Source organism: Azolla caroliniana, unplaced genomic scaffold, assembly GCF_043228905.1.
Source record: "Azolla caroliniana isolate FFs.n. ecotype wild unplaced genomic scaffold, voAzoCaro1.0.p SCAF_5, whole genome shotgun sequence".
Classification (NCBI taxonomy): domain Eukaryota; kingdom Viridiplantae; phylum Streptophyta; class Polypodiopsida; order Salviniales; family Salviniaceae; genus Azolla; species Azolla caroliniana.
The window spans coordinates 11,987,901-12,008,057 of record NW_028230440.1 but is presented as its reverse complement, the minus strand read 5'-3'; the positions used below and the strand labels follow the sequence as shown (position 1 = coordinate 12,008,057).

The 20,157-nt window shown below is 37.3% G+C and overlaps 3 protein-coding genes across 3 annotated transcripts; 2 read left to right on the top strand and 1 right to left on the bottom strand.

Moving 5' to 3' along the window:
- Positions 1-3,626: 3,626 nt before the first annotated feature.
- Positions 3,627-5,571, top strand: LOC147864155 (uncharacterized). The gene is made up of 5 exons (XM_087319198.1): positions 3,627-3,827; positions 4,397-4,498; positions 4,638-4,815; positions 4,906-4,964; positions 5,049-5,571. The coding sequence occupies exons 2-5, from the start codon at positions 4,436-4,438 to the stop codon at positions 5,550-5,552; spliced, it is 804 nt and encodes a 267-aa protein (XP_087175324.1). The 5' UTR covers positions 3,627-3,827; positions 4,397-4,435; the 3' UTR covers positions 5,553-5,571.
- A 731-nt stretch (positions 5,572-6,302) lies between these two features.
- On the bottom strand, positions 6,303-10,162 carry LOC147864154 (pentatricopeptide repeat-containing protein At4g13650-like). Its single transcript, XM_087320544.1, has 2 exons — positions 7,514-10,162; positions 6,303-6,601 (listed from the first exon to the last, which is right to left on the bottom strand). The coding sequence occupies exon 1, from the start codon at positions 10,109-10,111 to the stop codon at positions 7,724-7,726; it is 2,388 nt and encodes a 795-aa protein (XP_087176670.1). The 5' UTR covers positions 10,112-10,162; the 3' UTR covers positions 6,303-6,601; positions 7,514-7,723.
- A 2,120-nt stretch (positions 10,163-12,282) lies between these two features.
- On the top strand, positions 12,283-18,408 carry SEX4 (dual specificity protein phosphatase (DsPTP1) family protein). The gene is made up of 13 exons (XM_087319830.1): positions 12,283-12,502; positions 14,002-14,070; positions 14,197-14,275; positions 14,461-14,537; positions 14,679-14,755; positions 14,859-14,939; positions 15,096-15,228; positions 16,248-16,307; positions 16,400-16,456; positions 16,545-16,640; positions 17,788-17,847; positions 17,928-18,035; positions 18,175-18,408. Exons 1-13 carry the CDS (start codon positions 12,338-12,340, stop codon positions 18,298-18,300), a joined length of 1,188 nt encoding a protein of 395 aa, XP_087175956.1. The 5' UTR covers positions 12,283-12,337; the 3' UTR covers positions 18,301-18,408.
- Positions 18,409-20,157: the final 1,749 nt, after the last annotated feature.

The following is a 20,157-nucleotide window of genomic DNA, read 5'->3' as shown; positions in this document are numbered from 1 at the left end:
TGAACTTTGCATACAAAGTATCAAACCCTACATGTGTTTTTTTTTTCCCAAAAAACCCCCATGTGTTTTTTGCTTCAAAAAGAGAACCATTGCTTTGATAAAGAGTTAGCAAAGCAAAACCTTGGACTACACACACTCAAAATCAACCATTGAAATAGTAAACATGAAATGCATTGTATGCACATGTGTTACCATCTAAAGATTTCTTGGCTCTCTCCTTACCTCTCTCACAGATGGTGATTTCCGACCATTTTCTCATTCCTACACTCTCCTCTCCGCTATGGTTACTATTACTAGAAGCTTATCTCATTTATTACCTTCGTCTATTGACGTTCACTTTGTGGTTTACACTGTAGCATCAAACTCATGAAAATAAAAGAGTCAAAGCTTCATCCTAAACATAGGTTTGGCCTTGCCTGTAGATCTCTTCTCTTACCTTGCATGGGAGTTAATGTTTTCAAGTAGGAAAACTAGAGATGGATGTCCCTAACTTCTCATTATGTTTTATGATGTTTTGTACATTGCAAATATATGGACATTGGAACCATTGTAATAATAATAAACTTCCAATAATGCAATTTAGTTGCATTGACCATTGCATAGGGTTGCGTGATTATCAAGTTTGATGATCTGCTATTAGTCTAGCTTATGTCATCGTTAATTCAGTTTATACAAAACGTTTACATTGGGTTGACACATTAGCTATACGAATTCAACACGCATATCTTTAACTTCTTTTAAGCATATCCAATTGCCTATATTAAAATTTTATTATATTTGTGCGAAGAATTGTCAAGGTACCATCTCTGCACAAAATTTAACCAAATAAGTATATACACTCTCAAAGGATACAAACTTGATGACTTGGTGGAATCATGGCCAAATCCCAAATAAAACATATATCATATAAAAAATTAATAACCAATAATTAACAATAGACAACGGCTTTGGTTCGGTTTGAGAGTATCAAAATCAACCCGTTAATTTTTTTTAAACTTGAACCAAACCGAAACACGAAACTGTTTAAATCGAACCATTAAATAACAAATCCAAACCATTAAACCGTTAAAAACGCGGTTTCGTGGTTTGGTTTTGGTTTTCAACTTAGGTCAAATTTCAAATTTCAAATTAAAAATTTTCATTATTCTAAATTTTAATTTTAAAAAAATTTAAAGATTTTCCTAAAATGTGAGAATTAGGCTTTAAAATGAAATGATTGTTTTAAAACTATTTTATTTTATTTTTAAAAAGTTTTAAAAAATTAAAAAACCATTAAACCATTGAATCCGAACCGTTAAGAAAAACTTGAACTTGAACCAAAGTGTTTAAACCGTTAAGCCACGGTTTCACAATTCAGTTCGATTCAAACTGAATTGTTGCTGACTGTTCCCAACAATGATGTAAGCAAACATTTTCTTTCCTACGGGCAATGATCTTCCCTTTGTTCTCATTTTTTGTTTCAAGACCTTTTTATAATTCCTTTGCTTCCATAATAACGAGGTCAAGTGGTACCATCTTAATTCCTTTGTTAGATTTTTGGCCTCAGTGTTAAAGATCTTATTATTATTTATTATTTATGGGTTGAGCAATTGTGACAACACTGAGGAGGTGGTGAATTGTAAGGTTGTGTGGGTATTTGAGTTTTGAGATTATATCTCATTGTATGTCTGTCGTGAAGTTATAAGTTGTGACACTTGTTTGATTGTAAGAACTTAGATGCTATTGGGAAGGCTAATTTAAGAGTCTACATACACGAAATATGTGTTCTCAAGGAGTACATGATTCAAACAAGCCTCCATACTCATAAACCATAATATATGCGTTCTCCAAAAACAAATAAAGATTATGTGACCATCTCAAGTCATTTGAATATTTGGACACATGTTCATTATTATTAAATTTTCATTTGAGAAACTATAAGGTACTTAACTATGCTAGTTTTACTACATTTTCCCTCGATATATGTTGGAATCATCTATATCTTAATGGACTCATTCACCCAATGTGTTTTCACTATTTTTTTAATTTACAGTGGTATTTATATAGGCTTTAACAAATATTAAGCCATCTATTGTATCATTGTGTGTGCGTGAGGCAAGAATCTCCATGGTACAAACCAATTGGCATAACGACAAACTGCCATTTTAGTTTTGTTGGTGCTTCCTATGATTAGATTATTTATTCACTCTTATGTTTTTGCCTCATGGAAATTCATAAGTGTTGGGAGTGCATAGACAAGCATATGACAAGGTTTGCAATTTCCTCCAATTTCATATGCAAGAGTCTATGCATAAGCTAATTGAGAGTTACGAACAAAGGCATTGGAAGCCGATGCATTCCATGATTTTTTTGCTGCAATGATTGAGTACAATGAGTTTGTTTACACCTGACACAAATGACTATTATTGAGAACACGTAGGTAGGGCTACGGTTCCCTTGCAATGGCAACAATGTGAGATGCATCACTAGTATCTATGACATCGACGAGGTTTAAAGTTCAATATAAGCCAAGCGAGCTAGGGATGGCAATGGAACACCCACATTCATTGTGATCGCATGCATAGTGAGGGTGGAAAACTAGAGCAACATCTCAAGCCATCGGGCTACCTCATGGGTTCAAGAATTTAGATATCCTGTCACAAATCATGACCAAGCTTGGGGAAAGAAGCACTCTCATGTTTAAAGAGAAAAAAAATCCGAAACAAATATGTGAAAATTATGTTAAATTTTATATAGATATCACTTATCAGTATTATTTTCTTACGACTTCCGTGTGGTGGATACATTGCAAGAGAAGTTGACTAAAGGTGTTTTGTTGCATGCCATCACGCCAATACAAGAAGAGCTTGCACAGGAGGACCAATTAGAATTCTCCTAAACCGACGAGGGGCATAAATAGATTTAATGTTCAAGGGAGACTGGGTGGTGGTGGCTAGGATTGGGATGAATAGGGATATTATGTGTATTCTCATTATGGGAGGAAAGGATGGAGGGGGAGGGGGGGGGGGTCAAGTGTGATCCATTCATATTATGGGCCCCTGTTGATGAACTTGGCCCACATACATACATGTAACATACATACAATACATACATACATACATGAGAGAGTGTTAATTAGTTCGAACTAATGAATAACAATTGCATGTAATAGGAAGAAGAAGACGAAGACGAAGAATCGTGTTTTTCTTTTTCTTCTTCTTCTTCCTCTGTGGATCAGATTTTTCCCCCCCAAATTTGGAATTCAAATTAAAATCCCCCCCCCTCCCTCTTATTATTATTATTATTATTATGCTTATGATTATTGCGATGGCTACGTTTAATTAGATCTCCACGTCAGCGCACATTACTTCTACTCCTTTACTATTGTTTATTTACAGACGGGAAATGGCGCCAAAATGTGGAGAGCTCTAGAGCTCTAGAGGGAGAGAGAGAGAGAGCTCAGAGGCCCACACAGAGGGAGAGAGACTGTCCCTCTCCCTCTCTCTGTGTCTCTCTCTCCAAAAATTTCTCAAACGGCCCTCCTTCCCCCTACAACTTCTCTTTCCTTCAGCCCCTTCACAACCCCCTCCCTCCCTCCCTCCTCCACCTCTCTCTGCACTCCCATCCAACTTCCTTTTCTTCCATCCTTCTGCTTCACTGTGATTAACCCTGCGCCATTTCCGAATTTCTACTGATCGAAATCTCTCTCTCTCTCTCTCTCTCTCTCTCTCTCTCTCTCCGGCCAAGAATTCTGCATTCTGACCGTACCTCATCTTCCTTCGGTTTGATCAACCTATGGCATTTTCGAACTTCTACTGATCGCAACCTGTCTCACAGCTCCCTCAAAGGTAACTCACGCCTTGATTCAAATCTTAAAATTCTACATCCGCACTATATTTTCCCTCCATGTCCGTATTCTTCCTTCCATGTAGCAGCATTATACATGCGAATCACACTAGGTATGCCTTGTCTGTCATTGTATCCCTTATCCCTTGTTGGAATGTTGTTTATCTGTGTTAAGTTACCATTTTTCCAATTTGTTGCCAATGTTTACACCTTCTCAATTCATTTGCTTTCATATGGTTTTGCATTTCTCCATTTAACTCGTGATTGCAAGGTTTTCTGGTTTTATATCGATATTGACATGCTCTATAAAGCAGTACCGAAACTTACAAGTTTCTTCCCGTCATCTATTTGTCTAGTTATCACATTTTTCTGAAAAAGTTTGAACATCAACCATTTTCTATGGGTACATTAATGGAAGTAAATAGTAAGCTACTAGTAAATTATTATCTCAAGACCCGTTCTTCTCCGATTTGTGTATTCCGTTCTTTTATGACATTGACGAAGTGCATGAGAATGAATGCCACTTACTCTTCTGATCTGAAGTTTGATAACTTGCTTCTCTTCACGGTAGGCTTAGTGCCCGACAGAATCCATATACTTACTTTTCAAAATGCTGAAACGCGAAGAGAACTACTGTGAAGAAGCAAACGGAATGTGTTATGAAGATGCAAAGGTAAATAGCTTCTGCATCTGCATAACTTTATTCCATACTGGAACATTGAATTTTAGAATCATTCTGAGTGCACATAGAAATACTACATTTATGTTTTTCCGTCTGAGCTGCTTCTTACATCAATTTTGTTAAATACCAGCGAGTTTCTTTTATTACGGAGCCAGAAACACCTCAAAGTGATTCCTGTCAAACACGATCCAAGATTTCTGACATTTGCACTGTTCGAGGAAATCTCATACATCTTTCCAAGTCCTCAGATGGGAAGCTAAGGTGGCTTCCTCCATCTTTTTCCACAGCATCTTCGTCTATAAGTGAAGGTATGGAGTATGAGCATTAACTGATGATTTTAAACTGGAGTGTTTGTATCAAAGGAAATTCTTAAACTTCAAGGCTGAATTTCATCTCAGATAAAAAATATTCTGGACGTTGTTATCATGGCTTGGAAACTGGTCATGAAGCTGCTACTGTAAGTCTTCTTCTTATAATATTTTGATTACTTTTACGAACATTTTCTGCTAATTTATCTTTGTATCGCGCTGCGTTTGTTCAGATAAGTTCCTCGCTGAAGTCCATCTCAGAAGTCTCAGTTAACGGCGAAAAAGGTGACGATTTGCTATGCTATGAGGATCCAGAAACTTCTGGAGCTGCTGGTCCGGCTAACTCAACGCTGACGACTTCTTCTCGCTGTTGTGATGTTTCTGAGAGTTTTGGACTAATACATGATGATTCTGTCTCCCTTTGTCTTCAAGTACCGACCACTTCAGAATCAAGCCAAATATCAGTCTCGTCACATATTAAAGAAAGTGGGTTAACGAGGAATGAGAGAGTTCCTTCATCTGTTCGGCATGGCCTCACACCTTACTTGAGCGCAAAGCTTAAGCCAGGAAGACATATTCTTGGTGTTAGGAAGGTTCAGGTTTTCATTCGTCCTGGCCAACTCAGACATTGGGCTGGTGCAGGAAATTCTCCTGCCATTGTTTCCTCCAATATTAATGCTTGTCAGACTTCTCCTTCAACGACTAAGGGGAAAGCTTGTAGAACCTTAAATTTCTGAAATCTCTAGTTTCAGATAATTTTTTTATATTAGGCTAGTGCAGTACAGATTCTGATTATTCACATCTGTTCAGCCCCGTCACTTATGAAAAGACTTGCAAAATTTTGTAGGATAGAGACTAGAGTGCCACATTCAATGTAATAATGGTGCCGATGTTTTTTAAAGGATGTGTTTATAAATATATATCTTAGAAGTTAGAATGCTTATTTGGTAAGAACTTGCAACAACTTAATATTTAACTGTTCGAAGGATTTCTTTCACTTAAGCAGAAAACAATCTTTTCATTATAAATGTAGGTAGACATGTGTTTCTGTTATATGACTTGTGAAATTGATGGATGCTTTGCTAGCTAGTAGTTAGGTATATAGATCATAAATTGTGTATGACGTACTTTATACAGAAGTTTCCATAGTACTATTTAATTTGAGGAAGTAATGATGCAGAACCCCACGAAAATAGCTCACTTTAAGTGATTCTTACTTAACATGATGTATAAACAGTTTTTGGAAAAATAAATAGATGTATAAACGACTTGTTTGCTTCAGCTTTGCTTGTGAATAGAATGTGGTCTTTGGACAATCGGATATGTTCACACTTCAATAATTCTTACTTTTTTATGGCCTGCCATATTCCTTCACTAATTTTGCTTTTGTAAATGGTTAGTGCTTCCATTCTGTAGCAGGCAGTGTATTTTGTTGATGATATGTAATTTAAAGAAGACATTTGATTTATGTTGAGCCGATGAGATTTGTTATGCTGACTGGGCTCTAATTATTGCTGGTCAAAGAATTGTCACCGTCATATTGTGTTTCAACTGCTACATCATCTTGATAAATCAGGTTAGTAATTGCCTGTCATTACCTCAATAATATATAATGCGGCTTGTTATCTATGCACCTTGTACTATCTTTGGAGCACCATCATTGTTCATAAACTCTTATATTGCCTTTGGTGTGCCATATTATAGTTAAAGCCATGTGATTTTCTTGTCTGTTTGCTGCTTTAAATACTGAATCTTATAAGACTACAAAGTTGGTCTCTACTCATGTCTTTATGCATTCCATGGAAGAAAAAGGCTTCAAACTATGTGATGTGGGTTGAAGTATGCACTAGATAGAGAATCAGAACATTGTATTACCAATATGTAAAAACCTTAAATAAGGAGATCTACCTAGAGAAACTCGAGATCAGTATTTTAAGGAAAAACCAGATATTATGGAAGAATAAGGATACATGTACATCTTCAAAGAAGAGATGATGGAAAGAGGAAACCAATAGGACAAATGGATCAGAAATCGAATTCTGAATGGCTAAGTTATGGCTCATGCAAGTGACCACTCTCAATAGGAAGGAAGGCTGATACTTCCAACGATAGCGACTGTTGATGGCTGCCAAAAAACCCTCCACAAATATCCAAATCAGCCTCCATACCTCATCCTTCCCCTAAGCTTCAGCAACCTTTCCACCACTCAATCATGGATCAAGAATTGCTTCGAAACTCGAACACTTGATGCAGCCAAATCGAGAGACTATGGCGGCCCTAACACCAAACTGGATTGGCCTCTAAAACGTCACTCCGATCTCCAAATCATGATCCATAAAATTTTACGTTGATCAGCAGAAAACAAAGGAGAAGATGAAACTCCTCGAAATAGAAGTCCTCTTGCCCTTTTTATAGACTGATGGAGGTCGACCTCCTTATCCTTCTACTTTTCTTCATTTTCTATTCTTGTCATTCTTGCCTCGTACAAGTTCTTGGTCTGCCTTCTTCAAAATTTGACCACTCCAACAAAGTCCACCATTGTCACCTCCAACTTCCATGTATCTTAATCCCTTATCTTTCACCATCCACTGTCTCCTGCTATTGTAATGTGCTTGGATATTCCACGAACTTGCATAATCCTTGTCACCCTAGAAACCTTGGTGATGTCTTTGCCTTTGATCCAAAATCCATAACACACAATGCATGGACTTTGTGTGCTCTTGAATGGCGTTCAGCACAACCCTTGTGCATTTGTTCCTGGTATAATATTGCATAGAATGCCTGGAATTCGTGACTTCAATCCACACGAGAACTTCTGAGAGTTCTTTTCTTACAGCATACATTCCAAGATATCCCATGCTAATGTCAATTGCAAATTGGATATAAATCATAACATTGTGGATGAATGTCACTCGTCTTGAAATCCATCTGCATAGATGTTTGATAAAAACACATATGCACTGCCTTGCTCAGGATGTAGACATATTGCGTTATCAAATGCTCTTTTTGCGAGTTCTAAGTTACCATGTGAACGACAAGCTCCAAGTAGGCATAGCCAAACTGATATATCAGTCTGTACAAATATATTCTGCAGCATATTCTCTATCTTATTAAAGTCTCCAACGCGGCCAAACATGTCGATAAGAATTCCATAGTGATATGACTCCAACACTAAACCATAGTCTCTACTCATGGAAAGAAAGTACTCAAGACCTTCGCTAACAAGCCCTGTGTGGCAACAAGCTGCTAAAATTGTTGTGAATGAAACTCCATCAGGTTGAAATCCCGCTAATTTTAACTGTTCAAATAAGTATAAGCTTGTGAAAGAATGACCTGCTTCAGCATGACCAGTCATGCAAGCAGTCCACGTTATAATTTCAGAAATGTAAAGCTTATTGAAGATGGCTTCTGCATCAACCGTATCAGCACAACTCCCATATGTACTGATAAGAGAAACTGCCAAGGAAGGGTATTGATCGCACCCCGCCGAAATTATATTGAAGTGCATTTGTTTACATGTGTCCAAACTCCCAGTTACTTTGCAAGCTTGTAGGATACACACAAGTATAACATCATCGAGATCAACATCCTCCTTGAGCATGTGTTTGTACAAATATACGGCATTCTCTCCTTGCCCTTGCTCAACATATGCAATGAGCAAGTTAGTCCATGATATGATGTCAGGAAGTGATAATGCACTGAATACATTCTCGACATCACTGATTGCTCCAAACTTCCCATATAAACTAAGTAATGAGTTACCAACAATTATATTCGATGCAATACCTTTTCTACGAGCTTCAGCATGTAACGCCTGCACAAATTCCAAACACATATCTTTATTTAATATCCCCTTGTTGACAGCAGACTGAGCTTCTACAAATAATAAGCTGCATGATTGAAGAACAATTACACATGTTGCTTCATTTGTATTCACTCCTTCTGCTTGCATTTGCCTATACAACTTGAACGCCTTTTCTCCATATCCTTGTTCAACATAAGCTGAAAGCATTGCATTCCATAACACCGTGTCACGATGTGATAATGCAACGAACACTACCTCTGCTTCATCAACAACCCCACTGAGGCTATACATACTTATTAGGCCAGCGCCCACACCAAGATCGGATGCATATCCCTTTCTTTTTACATCTACATGCAATGCCTTTCCGATTCCTAAACATATCGATTTTTTTTGTTCATGTCTAACACGAGCTTTCGCTTCCTTCATAAGAAGACAACATGCCTGAAGAGTGAATATGAATGTGAGCTCATTAGGAGCTATCCCTTCCATTTGCATCAATCTATAGATAGCCAAAGCATTTTCGCTATGGCCTTGTTCTACAAGCACTGATAACAATGCATTCCAAGCAATGAGGTCACGATGCGACAGTGCCTGGAATGTGTGGATTGCTTCTACTATTGCTCCACACTTCCCATACATACTCAAAAGAGCAGTTCCGAGAACCACATCAAGATGCCATCCTCTCATATGAGGATGTGCATGTAATGCCTTCAGTATCTCTAATGACTTCTGCTTTATGTGTTGCTCTCTCACAAATACAGTTTCTTCATCCTCTAATAGGATAGTGCACGCTTGAACAATGGATGTCAATGCGTGCTGATTTGGTCTGATACCTTCTTCCTGCATCTGCCTATATAGTAGTAATGCGTTTTCTCCTCGACCTTGCTGAGCATATACTGAGAGCATAACACTCCAAGACATAGGATTAGGATGTGATAATCCGCAGAAAGCTTCTTCAGCTTCTGAAACCGAACCGCATTTCCCATACATACTTACAAGAGTGTTAATGATGAATGGATTTGATGTAAAGCATCTCCGACGAGCATCAGAATGGAGAAATCTTCCAGTTTCAAGGTCTTGTGTGGCTCCACAAGCTTTGAAGAGTGCAACAAAGGTATACGAATTAGGTTCTACACCATTTTCCTTCATATATTCATACATTTCCAAGGATTTAGATCCATATCCACATTCAGCATATGCAGCGATGAGAGCAGTGCAAGAATGAACACTAAGATTGTCCAGAGAACACGCTATTTTGTATGCATCATCGACGGCACCACATTTTGCTAGAGTTACAACTAAATAATCGAAGAGGAACCCATAATCCAAATTGATGTTCGAGTCGAACTCGTGGTCAGCGAATTCAAGAAGGTGCCCGTGAACTTGTCTTGCATAAGATGGATTCTTCGTTTTAATGGAAGCTCTGAGTAATAGAATATAGGTGTTAGCAGAGAGGAGGGTTTGTGAGGAGGAGAGGTGATGGAAAAGCATGGACAAATTTCCTCCTTCTTCACATGATGAGGACAAAGCTTGAAGGAGAAGTTTTTCTTTTTTCATGGTCTGCAAGAGAAACAGGGCCTTTTTTCTGAGGCGTGCTCGTCGCCGCCAGAGGAAACGGGGACCTATTTCGCCTACTCATGGCCATATATGTATGTATATATATATATGTACATACATACATACATACATATATGTACAAATTTACAATACATTGTATATTCATATGTATACACTACTACATATGATATATATATATATATGTATGTATGTATGTATGTATGTATTACATTAACATTGGGAGTACAAATGACATAGATATTAGAGATTCGAGAGTAAGTAGCATTGGGAGTGAGAGACGAGAAATATGTGACAGAATTCTTCGCGTCGCAATCCAAATCTCCCATTGGGTGGACAGACGGCCTCACATTCTTCCAATTCAAAGGTTTATTTAACGTGTCGACAATTTCTCGGCAGGAGGTCTAATATTTAGCTCTTCCATGGAACGTGAGAGGAGAGACAGAAGACAATCTGAGATGGTACAAAATTGGTTGGTTGCACCGAAAAGTAAACACCATTTTGTTTGATCAAGTCCCACTTTTTAGGATGGCATCTACACATAAATGCCTTTTATAGCTACTAGGGCATATCAAATGTTGTTCGACTAATCCCTAGCCGGCCACATCTTGAGAAGTTGAATTTATAAGATCCTTTTTTATTATTATGCATGTGCATAAAGAAAAGAAGAAACCAAATGCTCCAAGTCGTGTGATACACTCACATGTTCCATACACAATATGCAATTTGCTTCAAACTTTGGGCTCTACGAGAGAGCTTGACGATCTCCCATTTAGCATACCATGTCATACAGGGCCTTTAGTTGAGTTGTAATATTTTTCCAAAGGGTGATCGATAAAGGCGAAGCGGTGGTTGTGAAACCAAGGAACGGTGAGAGTCTTGAAGAGTTGGGGAAAGAGAGCCCATGTGTGGGGCCACAGAATGAAAGTATTGGAATTGAAATGGTGTGATATTCAATTTGCTAGCCAAGAACATGCAAAAGGAGAGATTTCCATTCCCCAACAACATGCGTGACATTGAAGTGGGTGGGAGATAAGAGAGGTTCCAACCAAGGCGAAGATGATTGAGTTTGGTATGGCCTGGAGGATGTACACTTGTTCTTTCGGAGCAAAAACCATAGGCATGGGTGACTAGAATATATGTATGTAAGCGAATGCATGATAGACAAAGGTTTTACTTTAGAACCACCCAAAATTTGTTATAGGCAAAATATCTCAAGTGTTTCAAGATAAACTGAGTGGGTGGTGGAAAATGTCCAAATTTGGTAGGCCTTACATTTCTATTGAAATGCATCTTTTCCATTGCCTTTTGCATGAGAAGACCATTGCCTTTTGCATGAGAAGAAAGATTCATGTAAATTTTGTTTGTCAAAACACTAAAACACCACCACCTTGGAGAGCTTTTGGTTTTTCCACATCTCCTGGATAAGCATCCCTATTTATACGTTGACGGGTGGATAGTGATAAGAACACTTTCAAATAAGTCTACAAACATAGGGCTGTGTTGGATTTGGGGGGTCTGTTTTTACATAGCTGGAGCCACTCCGGCTCTCAAATTTCAAGGCCATGGATGGATGGATGGATGGATACGAGGAGGGTGGATGGGATGGGGTCGAGAGCGTGTATGTATGTGAATGTCTCCCCCATTCCATTCGGTTGGATGGGAGAGTGTGTAGCTAGAGAGAGATTAACGTCTTCTAAGACCAGAGATTCTGTCAGATAGAGAGAGAAATAGTAATGTATTTATATGTATGTGTTCTAAGACCAGAGTGAGAGGGGAGTTATGTACATACTACATACTACATACTATATGTATGTATGTATGTATGTATGTATGTATGTATGTATGTAGTTAGAGCAGTCGGCGGGCAAGGCAGGGCAGACGTCACGGAACCTTTGCATATTTTCTTTTTCGTGGTTCGCGTTTTGCTTTTCGCTTTTCTGCTTTTCTGCTTTTAGTTAGAAGGAAGGCAGCCAAATGAGGAAAACCACATCAAACTGAAAAACAATATCTCCTTTCTGCTTCTGCTGGAGATATTTTCCTTTTCTTTTACAGAATATACTCTCTCTGTCTCCCTCTCTCATTCTCTCCTCCCGAGTTCCTGCACACTGTTTCCGTCTGTCTACCTAGTAGAGATCTGAGATGGAAGCGTGTCTTCGTAATGCTTCCTTCTCGTTCGCTTCGTCATCATCGTCAACTTCTCTGTCTAGTCTTCATCGATTCGAGAAACTCTGCTTTAATACCTCTCCCCCAACATTATTGTCTTATCGGTTCATGTCTAGCACTTCCAAAGGGAAACCTCTCACGGTTAGTTCTCTTTTTCTATAAATGTGCACTGATCCTGCTGTAAATTGCAAATTACCACGGTCTCAAAGAATTTAGCTTGTTCGTTTTATCCATGGAAAAATGATCGCAAAGCTTCATTTTTCTTTCTATCTCTGTTAACTAAGATGGTGCAAAGACTTAAATTTAGTCTCTTTTCTCAGCAAGGATGCTAGAGAAGAATTCACGTTTCTTTTCTCAGCAAACAATTCTTGCTTAATTATGAAGGTGCAACATTAGTCATTTGTCATAATCTTTTACAAAATTCTGCATCTCTGATCCAAAATTTGGACTTACCTTCACAGTACATCAAATGTTTGATAGAGAAAATCTAAATTTCTTTCTTATTGATGTGAAAGGGAGATTGGGAATCTAGTTTCATTTTCTCGGTGATCACTAAGCTGCAAGATTGCTCACTTTGTTTGGCAGATCACAAAATTTCTCGTTCTTCACGTTCTTTTCAGAACTTTACATTTTTAGATCAAGTGTTGGATTTAAGTTTGGTATATGGAAGGATGATATAGAAAGTCAAGTTTCTTTTCAATCTTTATTAATTATGAATACAGAAAGGCTAAAGTTTATTTTTTCCATGGAAAGGATAATAGACAGTCTAGTTTTTGTCTCTCAGCAATTGATTTTTGTGTCATCATGAAGGTGTAAAATCGCATCTTTGGCCTTATCCTTTTGTTTCCCATGAAAATGATGCTAGAGGATCGATTTAGTAAGTTTATTTTCTGAGTGATGCAACCTTTCATTCTCTGGTGATTTTTGTTTACAATCAGAACCCAACTGCTCCTTTTTGATTTTTTGAAGTTTTACATTCTTTGGTTCTCTGCTGATTTTTATTCATATCAATCCTAAGTTTGTTTTCAATGGGAAGTACGATGGAGAAGGTAAGTTCCATTTGTTAGTGAGGGAAAAATTGCTTATTCCTCACATGTCTTTAAAATCATGCATCTTTAACTTCCAACTGATTATGTTCTCAAATCCAATGCCTGGAATTTCTTATTTTCATGTGAAGGATGTCTAACTAGGTTTGCAATATAAATAGAAAAAGGCTATTTTCCCTCTACTAGGTCTATTTTGAGGAACATATCTATTTTGATAAATGCTGAACTATAGAATGGATTTAAGTTGTGACCAATAGTTATCTAAGTTATGGCTATAGAAACCATTTTTAGCCATACTCTTGCTGATTAAATGGCCCTCCATAATTGATTCCGGTAACGTGTTGTTACATTGATTCAATTTCCTTCTATGCACTTTTGTTTAAAATTTGAGGTTCTTGTATAGAAATGGAGATAGTAACATGGGCTACATGATTCTGTTATTTTGGTGGATGGATGTGGTATGGACATCATGTAATCTCTAGTTTTTTAGTTGTGCATGGTTTCAAGATGATGCATACAATGTCTTTTGTATTGATTGCAAACGTCGCAAGTATATGAACAATTGCATATTTTAGAGCGTTATTTTGCTGCCAGGTGACAATGTGCACAGGACGTAATGTTGATGAATTAGAAAGGAACAACCTAGTTGAAGGCAATAAAGTGGTGAGATGCTTTGGGTTTACGCTGGAAGTCATATTCTTTAGCTTGCACCTATATTTCAGCAGTGTAAATTCATGCATTTTTATGGTGAAATAATGCTGCAAAAGAGTCATTTTTTTGCACGCATAGGAATCAGAAGAGAAAGATGATGCTGAAAAAGAGAAGTCGGACACTTACAGCTCAGTTATGACAAATGCAATGGGTGCAGGTCAGCTCCCTTTTTCTCTTGACAGGATTACAAAGTGATGAAGAGAAACAATAGTAATTTGTAGTGTTGATTACATGTTGTTTTCTATGAGGTTCGATGGTTAGTAGTCTACTCTGCACTTGTCTGAAAATGTGAAGTACTAATTAGAATAAATGAAGGGTGAATTTCATGTGGTCTTTCTACAGTTCTCACTTACAGGCACGAGCTTGGAATGAACTACAACTTTGTTCTACCTGATCTCATAGTTGGTTCATGTCTCCAAGTATGCTGAGCCCAAATATTTGATTTTGCAAATTTATATAGCTAAATTCCACCTCCAAAGAATTTTAATATATATTTCATTAAATCATGCATGTATAATTTATTTTGATCTAGTGGTAACTTTCTTATAACTTGAAATCAGACTCCCTCAGATGTAGACCGTTTAAAGAGTATCGGAGTCAAGACAGTGTTTTGCCTTCAACAAAACCCTGACCTTGAGTATCCTTTATTTCTCTAAATGTTCTCACAATGAATAAAGAATAATCTTATGAATTGTCTCACATATGCGTCTGACCTTGATTTCAAATTCTTCAAACTTAAGATATTTTGGAGTGGATATAAATGCCATTCAAGAAAGGGCAAGAGAAATAGGAGGCATTGAACATATCCGTGCTGAAATAAGGTGCAGCCCTTGTTTAGTCTGAATTTTTCTCTCTTGAGTAATGGGAATGCTACTGAATCTTATTGTTAGGATAATATTTTCAAGGAAGTAATTTTATTATATTTGGTCTTCACATTTAATATGATAATGTGATTTATTATCTAAGATTTTGTTTAGGGATTTTGATGCTTTTGATTTGAGGAAGAGGCTTCCCGAAGTTATTGCGATATTGCACAGAGCCATTGAGAGGAATAAAGGGATTACATACATCCATTGTACAGCTGGACTTGGCAGGGCTCCTGCTGTTGCAGTATGTATATATACTTATTATCAACTTCTCATTTTGTCTGAGACAAGATATGGCAGAAAATATAGGAACTTGTTAGGTCTGGGATTAATATTTTTACTGTTAATGATTATATGCAGAATTCTGGCTTATGATCCATGAATAGTTACAAAGACATGGGCATTGTGATAGAGATTTGTATTCTTAAGTTGGCGACTATCTATGACTAACAATCGGCAACGGTTCGGTCTGGTTTGAGAGGGTCCAAACCGAACCGTTAAAAATTTGTTAAACCTGAACCAAACCGAACCGAACTACGGAACCGTTAAACCGAACCGTTTTTTTTTTTTTTTTTTTTTCAAACTGTTAAACCATTAAACCGTAAAAACCTTGGTTTCGTGGTCGGTTTCGGTTTTCAACATAGGTCAAAATTTTAATTTTTTAAAATTTATAATATTTCATTATTTAAAATTTTAAAATTTTTTAAGATGTTCCTAAAATGTGAGAATAAGGTCTAAAAAGGAAAAGATTATTTAAAAACAAATTTTAAAATTTTTTACAAATTTTTAATTAAAAAAAAAACAAACAAAAAAAAAACCGTTAAACCATTTAAACCGCGGGTTCTGGCTGTTAAAACCGAACCGAAACGTTTTAAAAAACCTAAACCTGAACCGAACAATTGAAACCGTTAAGCCGTGGTTTTGCGGTTCGGTTCGGTTCCAACCGAACTGTTGCCGATTGTTATCTATGACTACATTTCCAGCATAAATGAAAGCCTTCCAATAGGATCTGAGCAGATAGCAGGAATGCTACTTTCCTATTGGTCCAAGTAATAGCCAATGCTGGGAAAATCTAGATGGCTAGTATACAAAATACCAATATGCCTCGTTGAATCAGTAATCTGAATATTTTTCTTTATCTTTAAGTTGGTTGCTGAATAAGATCTTCCATTTGAATCTTCTCATTTGAAGTATATATTTTTAGCAAGTCTTTCTTTTGGAACTTGTTAAATTTTGGACTGATGCATTTTGCATTATTTTCAGCTTTCATACATGTTTTGGCTTCTGGGATTTGAGCTTCTTGAAGCAAACTCTCTGCTCTTGGTACTTCTTAACTGCATAATTGGCTGCAAGAAAGTTTCTCCCTTTATTTTCAATTTTATGGAGTCTTAAGTGGCAGTGTGTTTGTCTTCCAGGGTGTGCGCCCATGTTTTCCAAAGTTGGAATCCATAAAGAATGCTACTTGTGATCTTGTGAGTTGAAGCAAAAGGTTGCATTTGCTTTTATTTTTCACAGTCATATCATACTTGAAAGTTTTACAAGGCTGATTGAAATTTGCAGCTAACCGGTGCAGCAAAAGAAACAGTTATTTTAACATGGCCGTTCAATGACTGTCAAACTGTAGAGATTTCAGGCCTTGATATTGGCTGGGGTCAGGTAACTCTAGTGATTCCACTGCAGATGATTTCCATTTCTTGAACATGCAAGATTTCCCTAAACTTAATAAGGAACAAAGAGAATGGTAAGCTTTTCCTTATCATGCCATTGTGTGTAAATGGATGCTACATACTTCCATGCTTGATAGGGGCATTACTCAAATGAGGAAAACTTATTAGGTGGAAGTTTTCATGGTCAGATAAATCTGCTAATGATGTTTTATGCAGTTGATTCTTAGAGGGAAAACCATCTTAACATTAGTCTACCAGAAACTGCCTATGATATGAAGTATCAACACATCCATTCATCTCATAGTAAATAATATAACAATTCCACTTTGTGATAACACAATTATGAGATACTATCCACTTGTCTATATTTTCAAATGATTTGTAGGAATCCTCACATGCCTTATCACACTACAATTCATCTCCTTGTTGTGCCAACTGCTGTGATTTTGGAAGTGCTTATCTTGGATATGCTTTCTTTGGATTCAGAAGCTTTAAAATTCACTAAATACATGTTATGTACTGCTAAAATATTGGGCCTTGGAGTCATTATTAAAAAAGAGTATTCTTTTATGTGGTTTTTAAGATTGAAGGTTCGCATAAGTTACCATGCCAAAGGTCACTTCTGCTACCTATAAATAGTCATAACTCTCACCCATTTCAACCAATACAAAATTCCAATAATCATAGTTTGCATTCCCTTTGTTGAGTATCTCCAAAGTTTGGCCTTTTCATATCAATGTTTAGATAGGAGACAGGATTAGTGTGTTCTAGCAGAACGAACTATTTGGCCTCAACTAGGAGAACCTAGGGACTTGCAGGCTTGTCGAGAACATACTAGTCAGTCTTGTATCTGATCAATGGGGAGTGAGAACCAACATTCATCAACGTGACCAAGCTACCTAGTTGCAACCAATTGAAGCTAGGTAGTTGTGGTTTTGCTAAGGGCATACCCAAAAATCTGGAGCCACTATTCTTTACTCTGTAGGGAGAAAAAGATACTCACTGACTCTCTAGTTTTACAATTTAATGCATGTACTAGAATAGTATTTACTTTATTCTTATGGGTTTCTAAACAGTGAGAACTAAGCTACCTCTTGCCTAATTATTTGATTTATTATTATTATTATTCATTGTAGACTCTACCGTTGACATTTATGCCGACTAAGAATCGCTGGATATTACAGCGTGAACTACTTGTAAGCTATAGCTTGGTGATATTAATTATCAGGTACAAATTTTTGCTTCAGTTGGTGATATATAGGGACATATGCTACAGGTTGGGAAATATGAATATAAATACGTGGTTGATGGTAATTGGTTGACCAACCCTGAAGAGCCATTGACACAACCCAACAAGGATGGACATATCAACAACTTTGTGGAGGTAATGTTACCTATGTTATTGTAGTCTATGATAGTAATATGGTTATTATAAGATGCTGAGATTCTTGCCAAAATGACATTTAAGTTCTAGATATTGTACAAGAGGTTATTAGAAACTGTAGTATCTATTCACTTTGTAGGTTATTGGAGAGTCTGCAGATCTAGAGACAAAGAAGCTAAGGCAACGGCTAATGCAAGGGAATCCGATTCTAAAAGACGTAGATAGAAAAATTATTCGTCGAAAAATTATAACATTTCCAGTCTGATATCTGTTGTACCACATGTAGAACGTTTATTCATTAGAAGAGCTCGAGTGAGTGCAATCTGTGATGGCTGTTTATGTTGTGTATAGTCTAAGAATTTGTCAAATTCAACCTGTTATCTCCAGCTTAATTATTCTGTCAAGAAGGGAATTTTGTTGGGAATTGGAATAATGATATACTCGCAAGGGTCACTATTGTTGATGTAAGATTCTGGAAATCTCATATGTTTGATTAGAGTATCTTGATTGCGGATGGAAGAATAACGTTGAACACTAAGTTGATGCTATCAAGGGAATCTCTTGCTGGATCTTGTAGCTTTGAGCAAAACAACTGACATCCAATACTTTATTGTGCCTGATATTTAGAATGTTTATGGCCTTTCTGAAAGTTCTATTCTTCTTCTACAGCGTCCTTTTTATCGCCAGATGTTTGGCATGCACATGTACCTGTTATTTGAGTATTTGGAACTCAGAAGTATCCCTTGCTAAGCATTTCTTGGGCTCACATTTCTAGTGTTTGCCATCCATGATCGTCTGTGTAGACAGTTGGTGGTTTTTTTATTTTTATTTTTATTGCAGAGTTTCAAATTTGTTGACTGAGTTTATATTACCCAAGGACTGCTGTCAGAGTATCGGAGGGTTAGCTTGAGTTTATATTACCCAAGGACTATCCTACTCCCGAGTTATTTTAGAGGAGGGCACAGCACTCTACATTGGACCACTTTGCTCTTGCCTCTTGCTGATGAACTCTTTTGTGGACACGTTGCACAAACCAAGGAATGATCGTGAAGAGAGGAATCGGGGAAATGACTAACAACTTTAAGCCACACCACACTTTGATTAGCACTCCAAACCACAAACACTCAATTGCACACTTTGTTTGCACATACGAATAGGAGAAGAGGAATTGTATTAACCCAATAGATAGTTACACTTTATTTTTTCTTTTTTTGTGTTTACACTAACGCTCACTTCAAACTTCCAACATTTGGGAAGAAGAGGAATTATATTAATTCGATACAACTATGTCATTTGGGCAACTTTGATATGTTACACATGGTGTGTCATTTATTTGCAACTTCCAACATTCACAAAAACCAATAATTGTCAATACAGCATGTTGGCCTAGACCAAGTGCATGGTACACCAAGTCGAAGTGTAACTCACATGTCATCATCCATAGATGGATCCTATTTGCCTACATTGGTTCGCTCCATCGAGACACCATTTTACCCATTCATGACCCAATATGCAAGAATGTAAACTCTCATGTCCCCATGCCCACCCTCCCTTGTTGCATCCACAATTTTTAGCTTGCTAGCCCACACTTACGAGCATTGGTAGCCATTATACAAGCATAGGAGGTTCCACCATGGCACACCATTCAAATGGGGCTCATGTTGTGACATCTAGGAATGTTGTGATTGTCAAGATCCTCATGAGCATCTCAAGTTGTGATATGTCAATATTTGCCAAGGTCACCATGTCATGGCTAGGCAAAGTGAAAATGGAGTGTTGCTAGTCTCTTGATTGTGGGTGGAACTTGTTGGGTTGTATTTTGTATATAGTGTCATAATATAGTGATATGACAATGGGTATAATTACCTTGTTGCTTGAATGAACTAGTGCATCATCCTTATACAATAGAGTTGAGATGTAAAAGTTATTAGGCACTGAATGGAACTAGATTACACATTGGCTAAGTGCACATCACTCCCATGTCTTGCATATGAAGTGAGAGGGGGTAGCTAAAATAACCTTCTCTTATTGTTGGAGCAATGCTCATGTAATTGGTTGGTTGGAGGATGTTGCTATCTTTCTCCAATTGATAATTGTTAAGACATACATTGCTTTCTAGTGC

Coding starts and splice junctions, on each gene's coding strand:
- LOC147864155 (XM_087319198.1), top strand. CDS start 4,436: ATGCTGAAACGCGAAGAGAACTACTGTGAAGAAGCAAACGGAATGTGT. Junction 4,499..4,637: donor TGTGTTATGAAGATGCAAAG/GTAAATAGCTTC, acceptor GTTAAATACCAG/CGAGTTTCTTTTATTACGGA. Junction 4,816..4,905: donor ATCTTCGTCTATAAGTGAAG/GTATGGAGTATG, acceptor ATTTCATCTCAG/ATAAAAAATATTCTGGACGT.
- LOC147864154 (XM_087320544.1), bottom strand. CDS start 10,111: ATGCTTTTCCATCACCTCTCCTCCTCACAAACCCTCCTCTCTGCTAAC.
- SEX4 (XM_087319830.1), top strand. CDS start 12,338: ATGGAAGCGTGTCTTCGTAATGCTTCCTTCTCGTTCGCTTCGTCATCA. Junction 12,503..14,001: donor CCAAAGGGAAACCTCTCACG/GTTAGTTCTCTT, acceptor TTTTGCTGCCAG/GTGACAATGTGCACAGGACG. Junction 16,641..17,787: donor TTGATATTGGCTGGGGTCAG/GTAACTCTAGTG, acceptor TATTCATTGTAG/ACTCTACCGTTGACATTTAT.